At 42.8% G+C, this 21,224-nt stretch overlaps 1 protein-coding gene across 6 annotated transcripts in view; it reads right to left on the bottom strand.

Moving 5' to 3' along the window:
- EVL (Enah/Vasp-like) overlaps nt 1-21,224 on the bottom strand; it is a 146,362-nt gene that overhangs the window by 119,790 nt on the left and 5,348 nt on the right. For 4 of the 6 annotated variants that reach the window (XM_051621670.1, XM_051621674.1, XM_051621676.1 and 1 more), the window contains exon 1: nt 906-1,118. The exons of 1 other annotated variant lie outside the window; for it this stretch is intronic. In XM_051621670.1, the coding sequence (XP_051477630.1) occupies nt 906-928 (23 nt within the window). In that variant the 5' untranslated portion in view covers nt 929-1,118. Of the gene's footprint in view, nt 1-905; nt 1,119-1,373; nt 1,708-21,224 lie in introns of those variants that run through there. One more of the 6 variants, XM_051621673.1, reaches the window with a different exon arrangement.

The raw sequence follows: 21,224 nt of genomic DNA, 5'->3' as shown, positions 1-21,224 counted from the left end.
CATTGTCACCATTTTATCTGGACAAGTTTATAACATGAGTTATAAGAATCAGAACACACTAAGCAAAACAAATTTAAAAATAAAAAGAAGTGAGACACCCCTACCCCACAGCTACTGACCAGTTTTTTTTCAAGGCCATTACTGTTTTATTGCAGATAAAATAATCAACTCTTAGCAAGGGCAGAATTTCTGCTTCATATCTTAAAAAAATCAGTTACAGTTTTAAGAGCTCTCCATACTTGCATAAGGATGGAGTTACACTGGGGGTGGGGATGGAGGGAAAGAGGGGGTAGAGGCAATACTGAGCAGAACCAATATCAAATAAAAGGTGCTAATTTTATACTCTAACAATCACAGTTACTCAAATGTTTGCAAATAACAAACCAACCCCAACAAACTTAACCATATTGTTATTTGGAATGCAATGCATACCGAATTCTGCAGCTACAGAATTAGGAAAAACAGACATGTATACTCTGCAGCAGCATCAAATATAATCCCGTATTCAATCCAAGCATCAGTTTTCTCTTCTCTATCACAATCAGTATTCTATCTGAAAGGAGCATCTGTCAGATTCTCTGGAACCAAAAATAGCTAAGACCCTTTTAAACAGAACAGTTTCTGGTTTATATTTATAACTACACTCTACTCACAGCTTCTGACTGCACGGCAATGAAATTTGTGCAAGATATAATCAATTACCCAGTTTTGCACTTCATCATGCAGCTAGCTACCATTACCTGCATCTTACCCTTCAAGCACTTCTCCCCATGCAAAGGGTAGAGATTTTAAAACACACAAAATATTTGCACATTGAAGAACTGTTAAAACTGACTGACATTACACAGCAAAAACCTGGAGAGAACAAAACCCGAGCACACTGATGTATAAAACAGAGAGCCTACCTGAATTCTTCAAATGCATACATGGCCTAGTAACTACACAAATGCTCTGAAATTTAAAATAATCTTCTTAAGGTGCAGGAGGACCATTTAGTTTGTCAAACTGCAGCAAAATGCATAATGACGAGACAGTATATTTGAAATATTCTGAAGAGAAAGGGTATGCAGATACTGGCCTGCAGCCTACAGCTCAGCCAGCTGCTGACAAGCAGCAGCTAACAGGGAAAGGCGATAGAGTACCATGTGATCATTCCTGCAAGTCTGATTAATGCAGTATACTCCAAGAATACAGGCTGATATCTTTATTATTCAAGCCAAATAAGTCAAATACTGTACATGACAGGCTCCATGGTTAAATTATCATTCACATGCCACATCAAAATCAGTAAATGCAAGCAGAGGATACCAAAAAGCTAAGTATGTATCATAACCGAAGAGATTAATTAGGCCCATTCAAGCTGATTTTCTTACCTTGTAGTGATATTTTAGTCTGTGTTTTATTCATATAAACCACCAGTGATGGAACAAAAGACTGCAGCCTCAAACCTCCCCTTCCATCAACGCCAGAACATTTTAAGTAGTTTATCTGCTAGGAATCATTTCCTCTGTAGTCTAACCCCAACCACTTTAACTCCTTCAGCCCTGAATTTGTTTCCATAAATCCTATTTGCAATGCCCCGCGGGCTTTGCAGCATCTACAGGGTTAACACTGAGAAATCACAGCAGTGCAACTGGATGAAGCAGGGTAAGAGCCAAAGGACTCTTATCTTCAAAATCAAAGAAGGGAGATAGGAGGGAGGAAAGTTGAGAATTTCGTGGCACTGCAGTGTGCAAGGGAAGATGCTTCAGCTGCCTAGCAACAGCACACGCAATCTCCACGGCAACAGGGGGCGGGCACTGGGGTCACAGCATCGCTGCTGTCACACACCGCAGGGGGACAAACTGGAGGCAACCCCTGTGCCAGCCACCCCACACCAGCACCCATGGGACCTGCCCCAGTGCCAGTGGCCGCTGGGGAGAAACAGGAGCAATGAGGTACCTCAGGTTCTGGGATGAAGTTTGTACCTATTTTGTGTAGGGTGGTCCCTCTGAAGTGGAGTATGGAAGCACGTGGGCATGTTTCTGGAATAGCTCAGCAATGGACAATGGGTCTGCTTCTCCAAAATAACGTGTCTTGGTAGTGTTGCACACCTGGCCGGGGTGTGCCACAGAGAGGTGGGGTGTGCCACACACAGAGCAGGGGAAAGAGCCCAAAACACCAGGAGCTCATCATTCCCATAGCAAGCCCTTGGGAAATTCTGAACACGTAAGAAACACAGACTGGACAACTGTCATTATTTGTTCACTTATGGATTCCATGGGATTCATGGGAGAGCTGGGGGAGACTTCACCAAGGCTCCCAACAGTCCCCACTGAATTTGGCAGTGTCCTCAGGAGGGAAAGGAGAAGGTTTTATTGTGCTGTTGTGGACACAGTGGATTAGCCTCAGCATCACTGCTGCAACATGCAGCCACCTGAGGATCCCAGCACAGGCTGGACAGAAAAGGAACCAGCACTGATTGCCAGTTGGCTGCTGCCTAGAGAGCAGATTAAGAGAGAGGACTGCTGGAAATTATGGAGATACAAATCCTGGGAAATCAACCCCTCACCTGGGAGGAAGAGATGATGGAGCAGTGAGAGAATGTGCTATCTGCGAAAATCAGGAGGAGGCAGCAAATTTAAAGTCACCTCTGGGGCTGCTTCTCACCTTGGCTTGCCACTTTATGTTACTGGTAGGGCTGGTTTCCAAGGAAAGAGTTTTTCACATGGAGGAGTTTGAAGTATCCAGTATGCAGCTCTGGAAGAGAATCATAGGTTCGAATAGACCTCCAAGATCATCAAGTCCAACCATCAACCCAACACCACCATACCAACTAAATCATGTCCTGAAGTGCCATGTCTACAGGTTTTTTTGAATGCCTTCAGGGATAGTGACCCCACCACTTTCCTCTGCTGCCTGTTCCACTGCTTGACCAAGAACCTGAGGTTCACCCTGCTCTAGGGCAGTGACTACCCTCCTGAGCTACGGGATTCAGAGACTGGAAAAGCATCTGAAGCACAGACATAACCTGGGCACAGCAACCTGAGACAGGATGTGGCAACTGTGGCATCTGATCCCCTGGCTGTGAAAAAGTGTAGGCAGAAAGGGCTGGAGTGACAAGGAAAGGCACTCATGGCCAAAAAGCAACACTGGAAACAAAATCCACATTTATTTGGGGCATGGTGGTTTTAATGTAGTAGTGATCTTGGGTTTCACCTTATTTCCTTTTAAACAAATGCGATAGTGTTAAGTGACACTAAAGGCACGCTGCAGGAACGCTAAAACACATGCAGTCACACCATCTGACAGAAATTAATTATTCCATAAGAGTCCAGAAAGAGAGGGCCTGTGAGGTAGGTGCTTCTGGCAAGAGCCTAATAAGAGATTAAAGCTACCAGAGAGGAGAACAATACAACTGACAAGGAAAGTCATCTTCCATATTTAGCCTGAACTTCACTAGAAGTATGCTCACTATATACACTACCCAAGCAGCCAGGCATGGGTGAGGCAGCCCCTTACAAGTAACTGTTCTGCTACTGACTTTATGGGAAACAGGTTTTTACCTTCAAAGTCAGAGCAAGCCAAGATCCCTCATAGGTGAATGAGGAAAGTGTAAGTTTCTGTTTTCTTTTTCATGCCAATCTAACTTCAATTCAAGGGGAAGAGAGCTGGTTTTTCACTTGGAATGTGTTTATTTTTCCTGCTAGCTAAAATAAAAACTGTTCCACAGAACCAACAGCAAACTCTGTTGTACTGTTTCTTCGAAGTACTCATTCTCCTTGAAACAAAATCACGGTCTGGTCTTCCTATTTCTGCAACTTCTTAAGAGCCACTGTGCAAATAAACAGTCAACTGTTCAAGTTAAGTCTTCCCTCATCAATGAATTCACTGTGAAGGACTTGGAAGGCAAACACTCTCCAGAAAGCTTTCATAGTCAGTAGAGGTCAGCTGCTGAAAGGTTTCAGTAGGATAACCTTTTGGACCTTATTTGTCTTTAGCCAGCACTTTCACAACAGGGCTCCTATCCTATGAGATATGAGATCATGTAATTTCTGGTTAATTAATTACAAAGATTCCCTCATTAGATGGTAGGATTTGAGACCATGAGGTTCAGCATGCAATTACCTACCAGAACTTGCAGGGGCTTCAAAAAGTCACATGAACACATGCAATGCCCAAATACACAAATAAATGCAGGATTACAATACCTCCATATGACTTCCTAGCAAAGAGGACTGTAACTTCTCATGCCCTGAGCCAGACTGAAGGTCTCAAAAAGCAGACAGGAGGTACGTCAGAAACCACAACCAGCAACAATTTTTTTTTAAAAGGAGTTGTTTATTCCCTGCCTGGCTGTATAATCAGTCCAGACCTTTGATGAAAAATATCCCACACTTCACCACAAAATGAAATTACGTCACGGAAAAGAAAAATTACACTAAATATAGTCATGGTGGGGCAATTAATGTAACGGGAACTGAGGGACCCACATCCCACCTCCTGATCCAAAGCTAGACAGATGTGACAGTGGGGACTCCTTCCCACTGAAGATCAGTAGCTTTTGGAAAACAATTTGCAGTTTTATTTCCAGGCTCTAAAAAGCAAGTGAGACTGACAGATGTGGTTATCCTCAATGAAAGCTTGACAAAGAAGCAAAGGATTCAAAACAAGTCTGGAAATACAACAAACCAGAACCAGGCAGAGGATAACGGTGACATTTCTGGCTTTAGCTAGTATTCAAATGGTGTGCAGGGGCCTTGTGCTGATACTCTGCATAGGAACTTAACTTCCCCATGAATAACAGCTTACATGATTGGTATTCAGTATATCAGTCTATCAGTATTGGTTCTCTTGACCCGAGATTCCACCAAAGCTGCAGCCAGATGCTAAGTGACATTCATACAGAAGCAGACTGAGATATTTTAATGAGGTAACTATTTATTTCCTTCCTGAAGCAAGAGAAAAGCCACTAACACAGCGGACTTCTGTCATTAAGCCTGTATTATCATGCTGAAATGGTATTCAGACCACTCTAAAAAAAAACAACTGCAGTGAAAAATCCAGCATTCACTTCAATTCATGAGGAAGAAAGGAGAAAGGAGAAGGGAAATGAGCCAACAAGAGCATATATAAACAGTATACATCCACTGCAGCTCTAACATTTCTGCATCAGAGGGTGTGGCAATCACCGACAGCATCCCAGGATATGAAAAATCTACTCTCAATGGGATTTTCTCTGAGTTCAAAAGTCTTTCTTGGGCTTAAGAAAACAATATTTAGAAGGATTATTGAAATAGAAGAAGGAATGGCTACCTTAGTTTCTTCAGGTACTAGGAAAATTGTGGAAATAATTACAGTGTCCTAATGTTTACCAAACAATGGAATGTTCAGTATTGGAGCTTTGACTCAAAACTTCAGCTGTTAAAGGAAAGGAGGATGGGGTAGAAATTATTTTTTTTTCCTGTTTTCATCAGTGGGATTTCTATTCTACATTGCCTTAAAATACTACATGAATTTTAAACAATCCACATTTCAGACTGCTTCTCTAATTCTCTGGTCTGCACTGTGACCATTAAAGTTTTATTTTGTGAAGTTAACCTTCTCTCCCCAAAAAATCCTACCTATGTTCCCTCCTCATTTATACAGCTTGAAATTATCACAGCATATGAACCTTTGCACAGCAAAAATAACTTTTCTACCTCCCAGACTTGGCCCAAAAACACCTCATGCCTTGCAGATCTCAAGGCTTGGCCTGACCACAGGACGGCTGGTGTGAGGTCTTCCCCATAATTTCCTCCCACAGCTTTCTTCTTATCATGCTGGGAGCAGCACATACCATTTTCATTACCAGATAGTCTGTACCAGGTGCAGGCGAGCATGCAGCATCTCACAGGGCTCCAACGAGATGCTTTTTCCAAATATAGCCCCATCTGCCTTATCCTAGTGCCTAAGGGAAGGTGCACTGGAGTGAACTAGGGAGAATAGGATTCTCCCTGATTTTCTAGCTGGCCCTTGGGGATAGCAAGTCATAATTTGTAATCCAACAGAACTGATACACTCGGAATGAAAACTAAAAGCTCCATTGGGATTGTTAACTTATTGATCACTGCTATAATGCCGGCAATAACAAGTCAAGTTTAGGACTGTGTGGTGCTGATTGCCATATGAAAAAGGTCCCTAGCAGTTTAAATACTAAGACATAAGAGTCAGTAACAGATAAGGCTATCTGTGGCTTTTCAACATCCAAAATAGGCTTCTAAGAAAGATGGGGACAGCCTTTTTTTTTTAGTAGGATCTGTTGCAATAGGGCAAAGGGTAATGGTTTTAAAATAAAAGAGGGGAAGATTTAGACTAGATGTAAGGGAGAAATGTTTTAAGATGGGGGTGGTGAAACACTGGCACAGGTTGCCTGGAGAGGTGGTAGATGCCCCATCCCTAGAATATTCAAGGTCAGGTTGGACAGCAACCTGATCTAGTTGAAGATAGCCCCGCTTATTGCAAGGGGCTTGGACTAGATGACCTTTAAAGGTCATTTCCAACCCAAACTGTTCTATGATTTGAGGTAAACATCAAATTATGGTCATACCACTGAACATCCAAAAAAACTAAAATTCAGTCTGTATAGGTTGCAAATGTTAGTGGATATGACCAGGACTTGGATATTCCTGCCTGAATTTTTGCCTGCTAATGAAAAATTATTTAAAACCATACAAAAATTTCTTCCAAGGTAAGGTATAGGGCTGTAAAAATTTGAAGGGCAAGGCAGTAATTTATTATTTATTCCTAGGTAAACTATTATCAACCACAGCTTTTTATTAATGACATTTGAATCACACCACACACAAAAGTCATCTCAGCAATTATGAATTATGCTGCCTCAATATTCACCTGACAGCCACAGCATCTTACACCTGCTACATCTTTGCTGATTAGTATCTTAATCTGTACAAGCACAGAGCAGAAGACACAGAGGCCTCTTTCACAGAAAATAAAAAGAAGTGCAGGCTTCCATTTGGAAACTTCCTTCAAGCTAGCCATAATTTGACTTTTTTCAAGTTGTGAGGGATAAAGTGGGGGGAAAAGAGAAGCAGGAGGCTAAAACTAGACTTGCATTATCATCACCACCAAATCAAATGTCAATGCATGTGGAAACAGTATCTGAAATAACTGCAGTCATCCACTAAAGCACACGTTGAGGGTACATCATAAACATGTGTGTATGCATCATATATAAACACACACAAACGTGTAATTTAGACATGAATACTGTCGTGGTTCCTTGTCTTTCTCCTCCCTGGCTCACAAATACTGTCATGGTTTGGGCCCAACACAACAACAAAGCTCCATGGCTGCTCATTCAACTGCCCCCCCACACACTCTCTGAGACGAGAAGACAAAGCTCATGGGTTGAGACAAAGGACAAGGAGGGTTCTTCACCAATTAAGGTCCTGGGCAAAACAGACTCAACTTGGGGAAAAAAAAATAAATTAATACTAATCGAACACACACAGGACTCAGACAACACACAGAGCAGGGCTTGCATATGTTACCCCCACCCCTCCCTTCTTCCCAGGCCCAAATCCCTTTGCTCCCGGTTTCTCTCCCTCCTTCCCCCCAGGGGCACAGGGGGACAGGGGATGGGGTTTAGAGTCAGTTCACAGGCTGGTGTTTCTTGCCACCCCATCCTCCTCAGGAAGAAGGATTCCTTACAGTCCTTCCCTGCTTCCCCATGGAGTCCCACCCATGGGAGTTAGTCCTCCACAAACCTCTCCTTCATGAGTCCTTCCCACCACGTCCGGAGCTGCTCCAGCCTGGGCTTCCCACAGAGTCACAGGTTGCTTCAGGAACAAACTCCCCTGGCACTAGGGTCTTCCAAAGCTGTGCAATCACAGTCCACAGGCAGCAAATCCTCTGGCCACAAAATCCAAGTCCACTGGCCAAGTTCACCCCTCCTGGTGCCTCCAGAGAACGTTCCACCACGTTCCTCCATGAGTGCAGGGAGACAGCTGCCATCTCGCCATGGGTTGCAGGGAAACTTCTGCTTGGGCACCTTCTTCCCCTTCTTCCTCACCAACCACCAGAACTGCTCTCCTCCACCAGCACAGCTCTTCTCTCCCCATGCCTCTCTTCGCAGGTGTTATCTCAGTTCTTTCATCTATTGTTCCTCTAATGGCTCCTTTGCTGGTTTTGAAGCAGGGGGAGCTTCTCAGCTTCTTACCAGAGCCACCCCTGGGGCTCTTCCCCCTCTATCAAAAAACCCACCAAACCAAACCAGAACAAATACAAACAAAGGTATTCATATACCACCATAAATACCCTGACTTCTTGCCACTTTCAAGGAAGCCAGTGGCCTAGATCATACAACAAATTAAATTATACAGCGGCATGTTTGCAGTCAAATGTAACAGTGAACATGAGCCAAGCAACTTCCCCCACAAAGACGAGTACATTAATGCCTACTGAATTGAGGATGCATTATCAAGTATATTGGCAGGTTACAAGTTATTATTTATGGAAAATATCAGAATCTATTTGACATCTTCCCTGGTAAACATTAGAAGAGTACTCCTAGTACCAACTGAGTCTTATACTCTGCACTCTCCAGTTAAACAGTAGGACAGATCAGAGAAAAATAATGTATAAGGCTTATATTTCTGCTTTATCTGCCAGAAGTAACGACAGCAATTGATAAAACTCCATGAGTACCATGGATCTCTTGAGCAAGCTCTCTGCAGCACAGGATCACAGCACCAAGGTCTTAGGAGCTCTTAGCTTACAGGGATTTTACATAGAGATAATGTCAAAGCTCAGATCAGATCATGGCCCAGAATTTCAGCTGGGATATGTAAGGATTACCCAATGTAAGGCACAGATGGTACAGGACCTTCCAAAACTTGGCTGCATTGCCATCACATTAGTATGTACACTGCCCCTGCTTCCAACAAGAAAAGAACATTTTTTTCTTTCTCTTGCAACTGATGCAAAAGATGTTGGAATAAATCTGCGGAGGAATTATTCATTATATACTGTGGAATTCTTTTTTTCATAAACAGCTTCTGACAGCAGCACCAGATACAAACTGTGGCAACTCAGAACATCCTCTGCCCACCCCCATAAGAACACACGAAAGTAGTGATTCCCCCAGGGCTCCAGGACAGCCTTAGCACCCATCAGCAGTTTTATACACTAGCCCATGTGACTTTGTTGGCAGGAGGGAGGTGTTGGTGGTGTGATGCCACTGGAGCCATGTTTCCACTAAAAAAAAGCTGAGGCAAAATTCATGCTCATCAGGTTCTGGCCTACCTTGTACCGTAAGTTTTGATTCCAGCAAGGCTTCTGACAGTATCTCCCATCACAGCCTCATAAACACAATCATTACTGTGTAGAAATACATGGTGGGAGAGTAAAGAACACAGACTGAGACTCTTCTCTGAGGTGACCAGTGACAGGACAAGAGATGATGGGCACAAATTTTGAAATACAGATAATGCAATTCAAACATAAGAAAAAACTTTTCTACACTGGCACTGCTTGTCCACCTTTTGATATTCTGGAGATACTCAAAACTCAACTGGACAAGGACCTGAGCAACCTGTACAAGATGGTGCTGCTCTGAGCAGGCGGTTGGACTAGATGATCTCCAGACATCCCTGCTGACCTCTGTGACAATGTGTGATTCTGTGAGCAGGAACTTCCCATCCCTTGGGCACAGCACAGCTTGCTCCCAAAGTGTGCCTGTCTGGTATAACAGCTGCTGCACAAGGATCAGATCATTCCCACAACCTCTCCCCTTTACTCAACTCACATGGAATGTCTTTATTGACAACACTTGCTCCCTAAGGAAAGGACACATAGGGGAGGAAGATTATACATAATCTTTAACAAAAACCTCAACATACTTAGATTAGAACTTTAAGACTGTGCTGCCTTCTTCCTGTAAGGGTGGAGGAGAGTTATGGGTGGGCACGAGGACACTCAATAAGACAGGAGACAACTCAGGGATGTCTTCCTCTGAAATGCCCGGGTTGGCAACACTGTGCTCCACAAAGGGTGGGTGCAGTGCAGGCACGGGTCTCTGCCAGCTTCCTTTGCAGATTATCAGCAAGACTCAATGTTTCTGAGACAGATACAACAAGGAGATATGTTGTATGACATTCCATGACAAATCAAAACCACAGCAGGCAGATTAAGCTGCAAAGTATTGTTTTAAATATTATGCTTGTATCGCTTATTCCGTCTTCACATAAATAAAGACTGAAGATTGAAAAACTGGTATTATTTTTTTAAGAACCTGAGAAACATCACAACTCCTGCTCTTTGCTCTTTCTGCAGGACCCCTTGGAGAAGGTTCCATGGTTTCTTCAGTGAAACCTTATTAGGTCTGACACTTAATTAAAGAATGAGGACAAAACTATTTTTATATAAACCACATATTACACTTTAGAGTTAAATGCATGTAAACTGCAAAAACAACTTCACAGCAAAAGCCTTTACACAATCCACGAAGCTGCGCAGCTTTCAGGACCCCACATCATCTGAGCATCATCAGTTCTTCAGTTTCCAACACTACTGGGAATGAGGTTCCTAACAAAAGGACAAGCACTGACATTCATGAAGAAGCAACACAGCAGCACAGCCCATATTTGGGGCAGCTTGCTTTGCTTTCTACGTCCAGTTTTCCATCCCTATCCTAATTTTCCTGTGAGCTATCTAATAAGTTCTGGATTTCTGAGGTGGTGAATGGAAGACCAAGGGAAACGACATCACTTGCTTCAGGATTGTGTAGCGTAGTCAGTACGAAGCCTGAATTCTCATTTTGGCTCTGCCAATTCCCAGACCTCTGCTCAACCCAGAGTCTGAACCAGGTAAGTCTTTGACACATCAAACCATTGCTGCCACTCACCCCAAAAGCCCCCAAGCCCCGGCCATCCACCACCACAGTTCAAGACCCAGCAATGTTTCTTGCAGTCAGAAGAAACCAGAAGAGCTCAGAGGCAGAGAAGAGCAGAGCAGAGCAGAGCAGGAGGTCACATATACACACTACTTGCCCAGCTGTAATTGCATAGCTTATAATTTCTCAACTGAATGATCCCATTTTCTTACTGCATCATTAAAAACCCACCTACTTAGGCTATACAATAGTGATTAACTACCTATGGTATGGCTAGTAGCATTTTTACAGCCAAGGAAGGAGCAGCAGTACAAACTGACCTACACTACCATGAATCAAGCTTAGTACAACACCTATTGCCTCCCTACCTGTGCTGACTGGGTTCTTTTCCTCAGGCGAGACTATCAGGCAAGTCATGCAGAACATGTCCAGTCTGTCTCACAACCGGGTCACAACCTTAGAAAAAGTAATGGGATACATCTCCATCCACCCCAAAATCATACAAAGAAGTTGTACAGGACCAGGAAAGGACAGAAGGAGAAGTCAGGAGCGAGTTTTGCAATCAGAGTGGTCTTGGCTCTAGATCCACTGGCTGGTATTTGTACATCACCCCTCAGAGAAAACTGCAGTAAATGAAAGCTTTTTCCTCCCAAGAGTGCCCACTGTGGAAACACTGCATAGTCTTGCTGCTTTCCTGCTGGGCAGGTTCAAACCCCTCTTTGGGGTTCAAACCAGCTGCCTAAATCCAGATGTCCAAGCACATGTACAGTGTCTGGCACCCACTGAGCTCTGGGTTCTTACAGGTCATGGCCATCAGCCACGTATGTATCACTTCGGTATTCCAGATCATTTGAAATGGAACAGGGCACCAGTTCAGTTTAGACAACTGACTCATATCTTTGAGTATTAAATATTTATTAATGAGTCAAATCTTACTTTCCTCATCTTTGGAGGCAAAGAGAGGTGAGAATGAGCTGCCCTCTGACATGAGATACATTTGTCTTTCCAAGTGTGAATGACTTCCTGAAGGAAGCGGTCAGGTCATCATGGATAAACATTCCAGTCAAATCCTAGCTTAGCTAATTTCTAATGAATGAAGCTACAGAGCAGTCAGAGCATCCCAGTGACCTTGAAAGGGATGATAGAAGTAGCAATGCTCTGAAATTTAATTCCCAAGACTCATAAAATGAGAGATCATCACAAAACCTCAAATAATATCCAAAACTTATTTCTCTTGCTCAAAAAATTCTTACTACATTTCCAGCCTCAGACAGGCATCATTGTTCTTCCACAATTTGAGCTCACATCTCTATCTTGGAGCACTGCAGATCAGCCTAACCTGGCACCTGCTCTTTCCAGACTCACATTCCTAGCTGCATGCCTTTTATCTGCCACAAATAGCTCAAGCCCTCTTCAGTTACAAGTACCTTGCTTTCCCATCCGCTGCCACAGGCACTACCACTCTTTTCTCTGCTACCTCAGGCTGCTATTAGTTGAGCACAATATTAAGTGACATCAGTATTATCATACAGTATTGATGCCTGGGAAATACAAGCAATGCTAGACCCTAGGGCTGCTTTTGCTCGAGGCTCACCAGCCCCTCCACCTGTCTTTTCTCCAAAGACATGCTGAATATTTGCTTTGGAGTAGGGCTGGGGACACCGATGAGCTTGCAGAGCTGCCTCCCCACCTCTGCAGAAACAGAAGGGCACGGAAGAGAGCAGAAAAGAGCTGAAATGTTTGTTGGGTCAGTACGAGTGCAGGAACAGCAATAACAGGGCAATGGAAATCCAGTAAGGACACACAGAGGAGAGGATTCCATATCCTGAGGAGAAGGATATTTTGTATTCTTTGTGGGATGTACAATCTGAAGGGCAGGTATTAGTGTCACAACCAGACTGTGTTGACCTCACCCTCTGTTCCTTGACTTCTCAGCCTTTCCAAAAAAGTATTATTAGTTAACAGTATTGTTGATGCTGAAGGATATCCTTCCTGGTATCAGTGTCATGACAGATCCATATGGTTCCCAAGGCATCAGGAATATAAAGGAAATGTTCCCAAGGAGTGTAAGAAAGAAAATGGTGATGGCAGACTGGGTTATTCCTAAACAATCCCACACTTAAAAAAACAGAAGGTAGCACTCAACAAATGAGTAGTGAAAAGAAAAATGGCTATAGAGAAGTAACTAATAAATATATATATTTTTTTTAGTTAAAAAAAAAAAGTTAATCTGCTCAGGAATACTGAAATAGTAGGAAGTTTTCATTTTACCTTTGAAAACCTGATTTCTCTGCATACTTTGGACCAGACATAGGTCCAAAGGGGTCTTTGGCCTCTTTTGACCAATATACTGGGTTCTCCTCCAGCAAATATTCCTAGGGAGGCGAAAAAAGGCACACAACACTTGTGAGTTATCACTGAACAAACACAGGAGATTCCTCGCTGAAGAACTGTATAAAGGAAACTGTCACAGAGCCAAATATTCTCTTGAGACAGCCAAGCTTCTTGCAACTTCCCAAATAAGGCCATGACTTTAAAGAGCATGTCTTTTCAAAGCCTCATTGATTTTCATCGCCTCATGAAGAAGCACATTGTTTATGTGTCTGGGTGTGCTGATATTAAAAACAGGATGAGATGGGCACAGCTCGGTGGTTTCAAAGCCTGGTTTCCAGGCAGGATGAAACAAATAATCACAGGAAGCTTCTAGAAGCTGAGAGGACCCCTTTGGCCACTATTTTGACTCATTCCCTGTGCAATCAGAAACTAGAAGGTGTGAAGATGCTAACAGGGACAGACAGCATTTCCTAGTAATCAGGGGATAGATTTCAAGCAAATTTTGAAGCACATGTTAAATTATTTCCAGCCTCTTAAAGGTCAGAGACCTTTGCATCAAAGCTACGGTTCGTGTTAAAGTTCAGGTTGGGTTTCAAGTCATTTCTCTGTTTCTCAAATATCAGTTTACTCATCTTCAGAGAAAGAAAAAAAACAACTATGGAATTAGATCAACTTTCCTACCCCTAGTTCATATTTATTATCCATTCTTCTTCTGAAACCTCTCCAAAGTTTCCACTTGGCCAATTGCTGAGAATAATCAAGTGCTTCAGTTCTACTACTGATTTTACACTTGAAGCACAGCACTATGAAATTGGTATTTTTGTTTCACAATCCTTTGAAAACCAAGCAAGTCCTTAAAAATACCCTAAAGAAAAACTTGCAGGTCTCAGCCATTCCAGTTATCCCATCTTCGTAACTATAGTGTGTCTGTTCCTGTAATAATCTTATGGCAAAAAATACACTCACAGCACTTTAAAGCCATCGACAGAAACGAAGAAAAGCAGAAAGAAAATGGGTCAATAGAGCTTGTGTATGTGGGAAGCACAAGCTTGTTACGTGATGGCTATTCAGAAGGTACATGCTGTAGTATTACATAGGCAAGAAAGGAGAGAAAAAGCCAAAGGAAAACAGTACGAGCCAGAGCCAAGTAACACATGACACCAAGCAACTCAAACTCAGTGGTATATGACTTTAAGCAACTCCAGAAAGACTAATGACTTCTTCTAGCCCTTGTGCTACATAACTCAACAGAGTGAACTTCCAGCATGCGAACAGTGCTGGAAGCAGGGCATCTCCTGCCTAAAATGTTGACCTGAGGTGATACAAGTTCACAGCCTCTCCACCTTGATCACACATTCACACTCCTGTCTTTACCCCGTGGAGAACAGCACAGCCACGAAAGCTGGCTAATCCAACAGCATGCTGATGGATTTTCTTTGGCTGGATTTACAAATTAATGAGACATCCCACAGCAAAATGATCATGAAATCCTACATAAGGAGAGTGGTGGGAAGGTCCTTCTAGAGTCAGGGGGAATCAACACACAACTACACCAGTTTAGACATAATGTGTCCTGTAGGGTTTACCTTCCTGAGCAAACTCTGGAAAGGTAATCTGAATTAACTTTTCTGTAAAGAATCAAAACACATTAGATCCCTGCAGACACACTCACTATTAATTAAATCAACCCTATTTCATATTTAGTATCATTTACTTTGATGTGAATTAAGCTTAATCAAATTAAGGTCACTTGAATGATGAATCAGAAAATATATACAATGGTTTAATTTAGTTTACCTAATTTACTTTACATTCACATTTTAACTAATCTGGATTAATTTTTCTCCACATCCTTGTGCAGACACCTTTAAAATAGGGACAGCAGAGAACAGAAGAGATGCTGGAAAAAACTCCTCCCAGAATCAACAATTTTGAGCTGCCACTTGTTTATTCCCCAGGAAGGGGGTATTAGAAGCTGGACATCCTGCTGAGGACATGCTGGCAGGGCTGCTGCATGCTCCTTCTCCATGAAGGCTCTCCCATGTCTCTCCAACTTTGCTGAAGTTCCCTTGGAGCCCAGAGGCTGGTGAGAGAATCAGACCCTGCAAGTCTTCACCTCACCATCCTCCTGTATTTGCAATATCTGAAATATTTTGTACTATTAGGAAAACACAGCAGCTATCAAAGTTGTTGCTTCTACTAAAATAACAAAAAATGATAAAAGCCAACTTCTTTAGACAGATGTGTTGAAGTCACTTGTCATGTTTACTGACAGATTTAAGGTCTAATTTTGCTTACCCTGCTCCAACACTTAAAAGTCAGCACTGAGTCTTCTAGCAAAGTCCCTCCATTTTCCTCTTACATGACTATGCTTTTTACCATTAAAGAGATTTTTCTGTCTACACAGATCTGTAGACAAATGCACTCTGTCGTATTTAGGACACTAGTCATCCCATATTTTATGCCATGCAGGTACCATCTGTGAAGATGAACTGCACTTCAGGGCTATCATATTGACATAGGTGTTGGGGAAGAGATGGAAATTAATATTAGATTTTATTCCCACTGCATTCAAATAGAAGGCGAGGACTCTAGCAAGATGAGGCTTAACTGTAGCCTTTAGTACCCAAGCATACTTGTAAAATGTTTGTTCAGGGAATCTTTAGCTGTGTTGCTTGTTTTGCAGTGTCCACTCAGGATTATCATTTTCTAAGGGTCACAAAAGGTGTGCAAACTTCCGAAGCAAAAGGATGACAAACAGACCCTGATGGCAATAGCAGATGACAGGTGGCATCAGGGTGCAACTAAGTCTGCAGTGACAGACTTTGACCAAAATGATGAAGAGATCAAAGACTGGAGACCAGTGTCAAGACTAAGAGGCCACAGAAAGCATTCCTGAGTAAGGAAGAAGGACTATTGTTTCAGCATTTTAGTGTGGAAATCCTTAGCAAACCACAGGGTTAATCAGACCATGCAGTGATTTGAATTTGAGCTCTTGGAAGCGTGAAGTCACCACTGAGAGGAGGGTCGGACACAGAGCATTGTTTCCACTTGGACTGCCCTGATGTGCCCTGGCCTCAACACAGCCTTCCCTCCCACCTCCCACAGAACCCCTTCCCTCATGCTGACAGGCTTTCACACAGCTCCATGGCCAACTGCTTCAGGAGATGGAGCCAGCTAAAAACAACACTCTGCCATCAGACTGGGACCAGAGCCACATTGGTAATGACACCGGAGTACCACCAGGCTCAGGACAGTGGTGATGGCTAAATGCACAATGTGAGGCATTTGCCCCACACACCTCTGAACAAGATTCACAGCTTCAACCATGCCCTCATGGGCATTTACTGCTCTTAAAAACTCATCTATATTTTCCCTACTTTGCTCATGGCTGAGTCTCCCCTCTGCTATTTCTGCAGCAATACCTTATTTAATACAATGAAATTTTAGAACAGTATGCTGGCTCAGGTTTTTTGAGACACTGCAAAGGGTTGCAGTCAGGCAGTTCTGGCACTACTTTTTAGGAAGGCAGGATGCAGGACACAAGCTTGTCCTCAGGCAACATCTGGTGGGCTGCAAACTGAGAGAGCATTCCCCGGCATCAACACAACAGTCCCACTGGGATCCCCCACCACACACACACAAACACACCCCTTCCCCAGGTATAGTTAACGTTCTGCCCATCTTTCTGTTCAGTCCTCACTTCCATTTTTTGCTTGCAAGGGAAGGACCAGCCTCATCTGCCTCACCAGGATGACTCTACCAGACACAACCCTCCCCACTGCTTCTCAGCAAACAGGCTCCTTGTACCACCCACCCATTACTTCTGCTCCCCCAAGGGCAGGGGTTGGTTTTTATTTACTGCCAAGTTTTCACTGAATAATTGTTAATTTTGGGGTGGAATATTTTAAACAAAAGAGGCTTATGTTCCTATTTGTATATGTTAAAAGTGAGGGCTTCCATACACAAGACAGGCAGAGGGTAGCTTTTAGTTCCCTTCCTAAAAGCTACCAAATTTCCTCCCTGAGCTTTGCCTGCAAATGAAGAAGTGAGCCTTCACTGCTCCGCCAGACCTCGATCCTGTCAATATTTGCAGATGTACCTAAATTTATTACGGTCAGTGGTCTTATCACAATGGTCATTAGGTTCACAAACATCAAGGATGCTGTTCCCAGTAACAGGGTCAAGAATGCATGCAAGTCTTTTCAAGATTAGGACCCTAATGCTGTAGCATCAACCAGCTTTCCTCTTGCCTCCAGTATTAGATGTGGGCAGCAGAAATCCCTGAGGATGGAGGAGGATGGGTGTCTCCAGGCTGACTTGCAGGTAGAGCTATGAGCTAAACAGCCTCAGGGATCACCACTTACCGTGGCAATCTTGGTTGTAGTTGCATGTGATTCATATGCTGTGAACTAGGCTTTGGCAAGTCCAAGCCGATTAAAACAAATAAATACAAAGCCAAGAGTCAGCAGGTCAGGGTCTGGGAGGATCCATCACAATGTCAGGCTACCAGTGGAGTCATAAGACAGCATTGTGAGTTACTGATCACTTTGGTAGCAGCTGAAAAAGCAGCACTTCAGTGAACTCCTGTAATGGCAAACACTGCACATGCAGAAGTAAAATGAAGGGATGTAACTCCTCATTCCACCTACTCACAGATGGTTCTTACTACCAGAGAAGTGAAACAACAAACAGGGACAGATGTAGGGCATTTTATTAAGCATACAGGTAAAATTAATATATAAGTTCACATTCTTTCTCTTCCACCTACCTGATTAATGAAACAAATTAACAGCCTGAGAATAGCAAAGCTGCTTTATCTGGATTATTCAAACTCTTATTTCTCAGTGTAACATCTGTGGAATCAAAAACTTACTTAGATTCACCTAGATGATGTATTTAGTTATTTAATAGATTAGCATGCAAATGTATTGCAGCACTCAACACTAATTCACAACAAAGTCAGAATATTAAACTTAACTCATTCCATGAAAATATGCTAGTCCAGTATTTCTCTCATTTTAAATCACAAATCTTTTTCAAAAAGGAATTTACAGATTATCTCAAATCCCAGTACTGTTTAGCAGGTGGGAATGAGAGTCACAGACAAAATAGAGTAATTTAATAAAATTATTATTTTAGTATCAAAAACATTTTAACTGGGAAACAACAACATCAAGGAGCTACTGGGCATAGGTACATAGATACAAACTGCACGGAAATATGTGCATATATGGATGATCTCAACTTTCTTGTTTCTGATTTTTGAACTCTCTTTTGATGTCTTCTGGACCACAAAATGCAAGTTGAGCAGCTCTGCTTTTTTCAGTGCAGAAGACACATCCATACTCATCACACGTTTATTTCCAATTACAGCTTTTTCACTTGACTCTACTTATTTAAGCTAACCTTTTATCATGAGCATTCGACAGTCCTAGTTGTGTTTAGCTGTTCCTGCTGCATGCAAATATACACCCATGGAACATCACTGCAGCCCACCTCCTGTGTACAGCTACAGAAAAAATAAAAAGGATACAGCGTGCAATTAAATGGATTATGGTGACCAGGGCCCTGCTTCTTGCTAATACCATTTCAGTGTATTTTCTAGATCCCCTCGTAGCAGAGGGAGTGGCTTCCTGACCAGGGATAAAGGAAGGAAGCACAGGAAGGAAGTCATGCACACACTAAGAAGATGCAGTGAATGACAGGAAAGGGAAAAGAAAGAGGAGGAAGGAACAAATGGACAGCAATACACAAGGAACATTACTATAATGCTTAGCACTTAGTATAAATATGCTTGTCATCCTCAGAAATGCTTTTTGAACACGAGACTCCATTTTAGCAAATCCAGGACTACATTAAACATATCCTTAAATCCTGTGCTAGACTGAGACCCAGCTATTTAATAATCTTAATTCCCCCTGAGGTATCCTCCAGCAGATAAAGAAGTGAAGCAAAAAATGTTAAAAGATTTAGCAACCACAGACCAGCCAAGGAAGCACAGCATATGTGAACCTTGGAGCTCCCCACAATGACAAAGACTGAGCCTCAACCGCCTCACTACAAGGCCAGACCCAAAACACATCCTCCCTGCTGGAGCATCTACCCATGCCTGCACCCATGACACGCTGCAATTCATGGTACTCCATTAAGCAGAGCTACTCTACTTTTTGGTTTTACTTTTTTTCTCCAGTAAATCACAGAAGAACATGCCTATCCATCAGGCACCTATGTGAAGCTGAAGTAAGAGAGAAGAAAGCTATGAGATCTCAAATTGCAGGAATGACACCTACTGCCTGAGAAATGAATTGCTCACCTAAAGGAGATCTGCACTCAGTGGTGAGGGGCTTCCAGAGAATAAGGCAGCAAATGAACAACTGACAACATACACTTGCAGCCCAGAAAACCAACTGTACCCTGGGCTCCATCAAAAGAAATGTGGCCAGCAGGTCAAGGGAGGTGATTCTGCCCCATTACTCTGCTCTGGTAAGACTTCACCTGGAGTATTGTGTCCAGTTCTGGAGTCCTCACCATAGGAAAGATGTGGAGCTGTTGGAGTGAGTCCAGAGGGCCACACAAATTATCAGAGGGCTGGAGCACCTCTCCTATGAAGAAAGACTGAGGGAGTTGCCTAGAGAAGAGAAGGCTCCAGGGAGGCCTTAAGACAACCTTTCAGTACTTAAAGGGGACTTCTAAGAAAGGTGGAGACTTTTCACTACCACCTGCAGTGAGGCAATGGTTTCAAACCTTTGATGATCACATGAAATTCTGCAGGATTCAGGCAGGGAAGGAAGGAAGTTTAGAGCTGTGAAGAAGACTGTTGAATTCCTGGTCAACAGTATGCATAACTGTGCGGGGAAAAAACCTCTTCATCATGAACCCAGGTGGAGAATAATTTTTTTTTACTGGAAACATGGTCATAGTTAGAACATGCTCATCCATAGTACCAGGCCGGCTACATGGTTTACAATGCAAGCACTGGGGAGCCTGAGTAGGAGGATCTGCAGAGGAAGAACAGCAGTAGCATCTCAGTAGAAGCCAAATTTTAATTTGTAGTAATAGCATTCCCTGGAGAAATGGTTTCACAACCATTTCTGGTGGTGCCAGGGAGATCTTCCTGAACCTTTCAGCCTCCTGCTTGCTCCTCCCCTATATACACACCTTTTTTTGTATGGAAAGTGTGAATTTTCTTTTATTCTGTCTTTGTATGTAAAGACTTCATTGTTTGGTTCACACACAAATGGCAAAGTCAGCACAGCTGAGGGGAGCAAGAACAGGAACTCAGAAGAAAAGTATAAATTAACACTGAACATGAACAAATGTAAGGCTTGAATGCCTACATCAAGAAGGAAAATCAAAAGTTTCTGGCCACCACATGTCTCTCCCACTCCAAGACTGTGAATTATCCAGTGAAACACAATGCTTCCCTCATTGCTGGGATGTTCCAGAATGACACTTTGGAAAACCAGAAATGTGAAGGAGGTTTTCAGACTCAAATTTTAGGTAAAGACTTGCCCAGTCTGTCTCCTCTGATGAATGAAAATAGATATTCTTAATGCTTTTATAACTCTCAAGTGAATAATAGTTTGGGAAAGACTGTCAATACCATTCTGAGTGTTTGCCTCAATGCAAAAATGGAAAGTCTCACAGGAAGAAATGTTCTGCAGTGCTGAATACTTTAGAAATGAAAAAGAAAAATAAGTCCACATTTAAACTGTTTTCAATTTCCATGGTCACAACCCAGACTGAAACACATTTTGAGTGTGCACATCCATGAACACATAGCCATCACTGGGAGAATGTGCCCAATGAAACATCAGGCTACTCTGCTTCTTACAGAGGAACATCTCTGCTAGCCTGGGAGACAGCCAGGTCTGGTGTCTTCTCCCTGGGCTGCATTAGGGCAGGGAGAGGGCTTTACCGGTGCATGGTTCAAATGTGTCTTGGTGGAAGCTCTGAGATGTAGCTTTCCTCATTATAGAGCATTAGATCAAAAAGCAGATGAAATGGAAGCCTT

Source organism: Apus apus, chromosome 5 (genome assembly GCF_020740795.1).
Source record: "Apus apus isolate bApuApu2 chromosome 5, bApuApu2.pri.cur, whole genome shotgun sequence".
In the NCBI taxonomy this organism is placed as follows: Eukaryota; Metazoa; Chordata; class Aves; order Apodiformes; family Apodidae; genus Apus; species Apus apus.
This window is presented reverse-complemented; position numbering and strand designations above follow the sequence as displayed.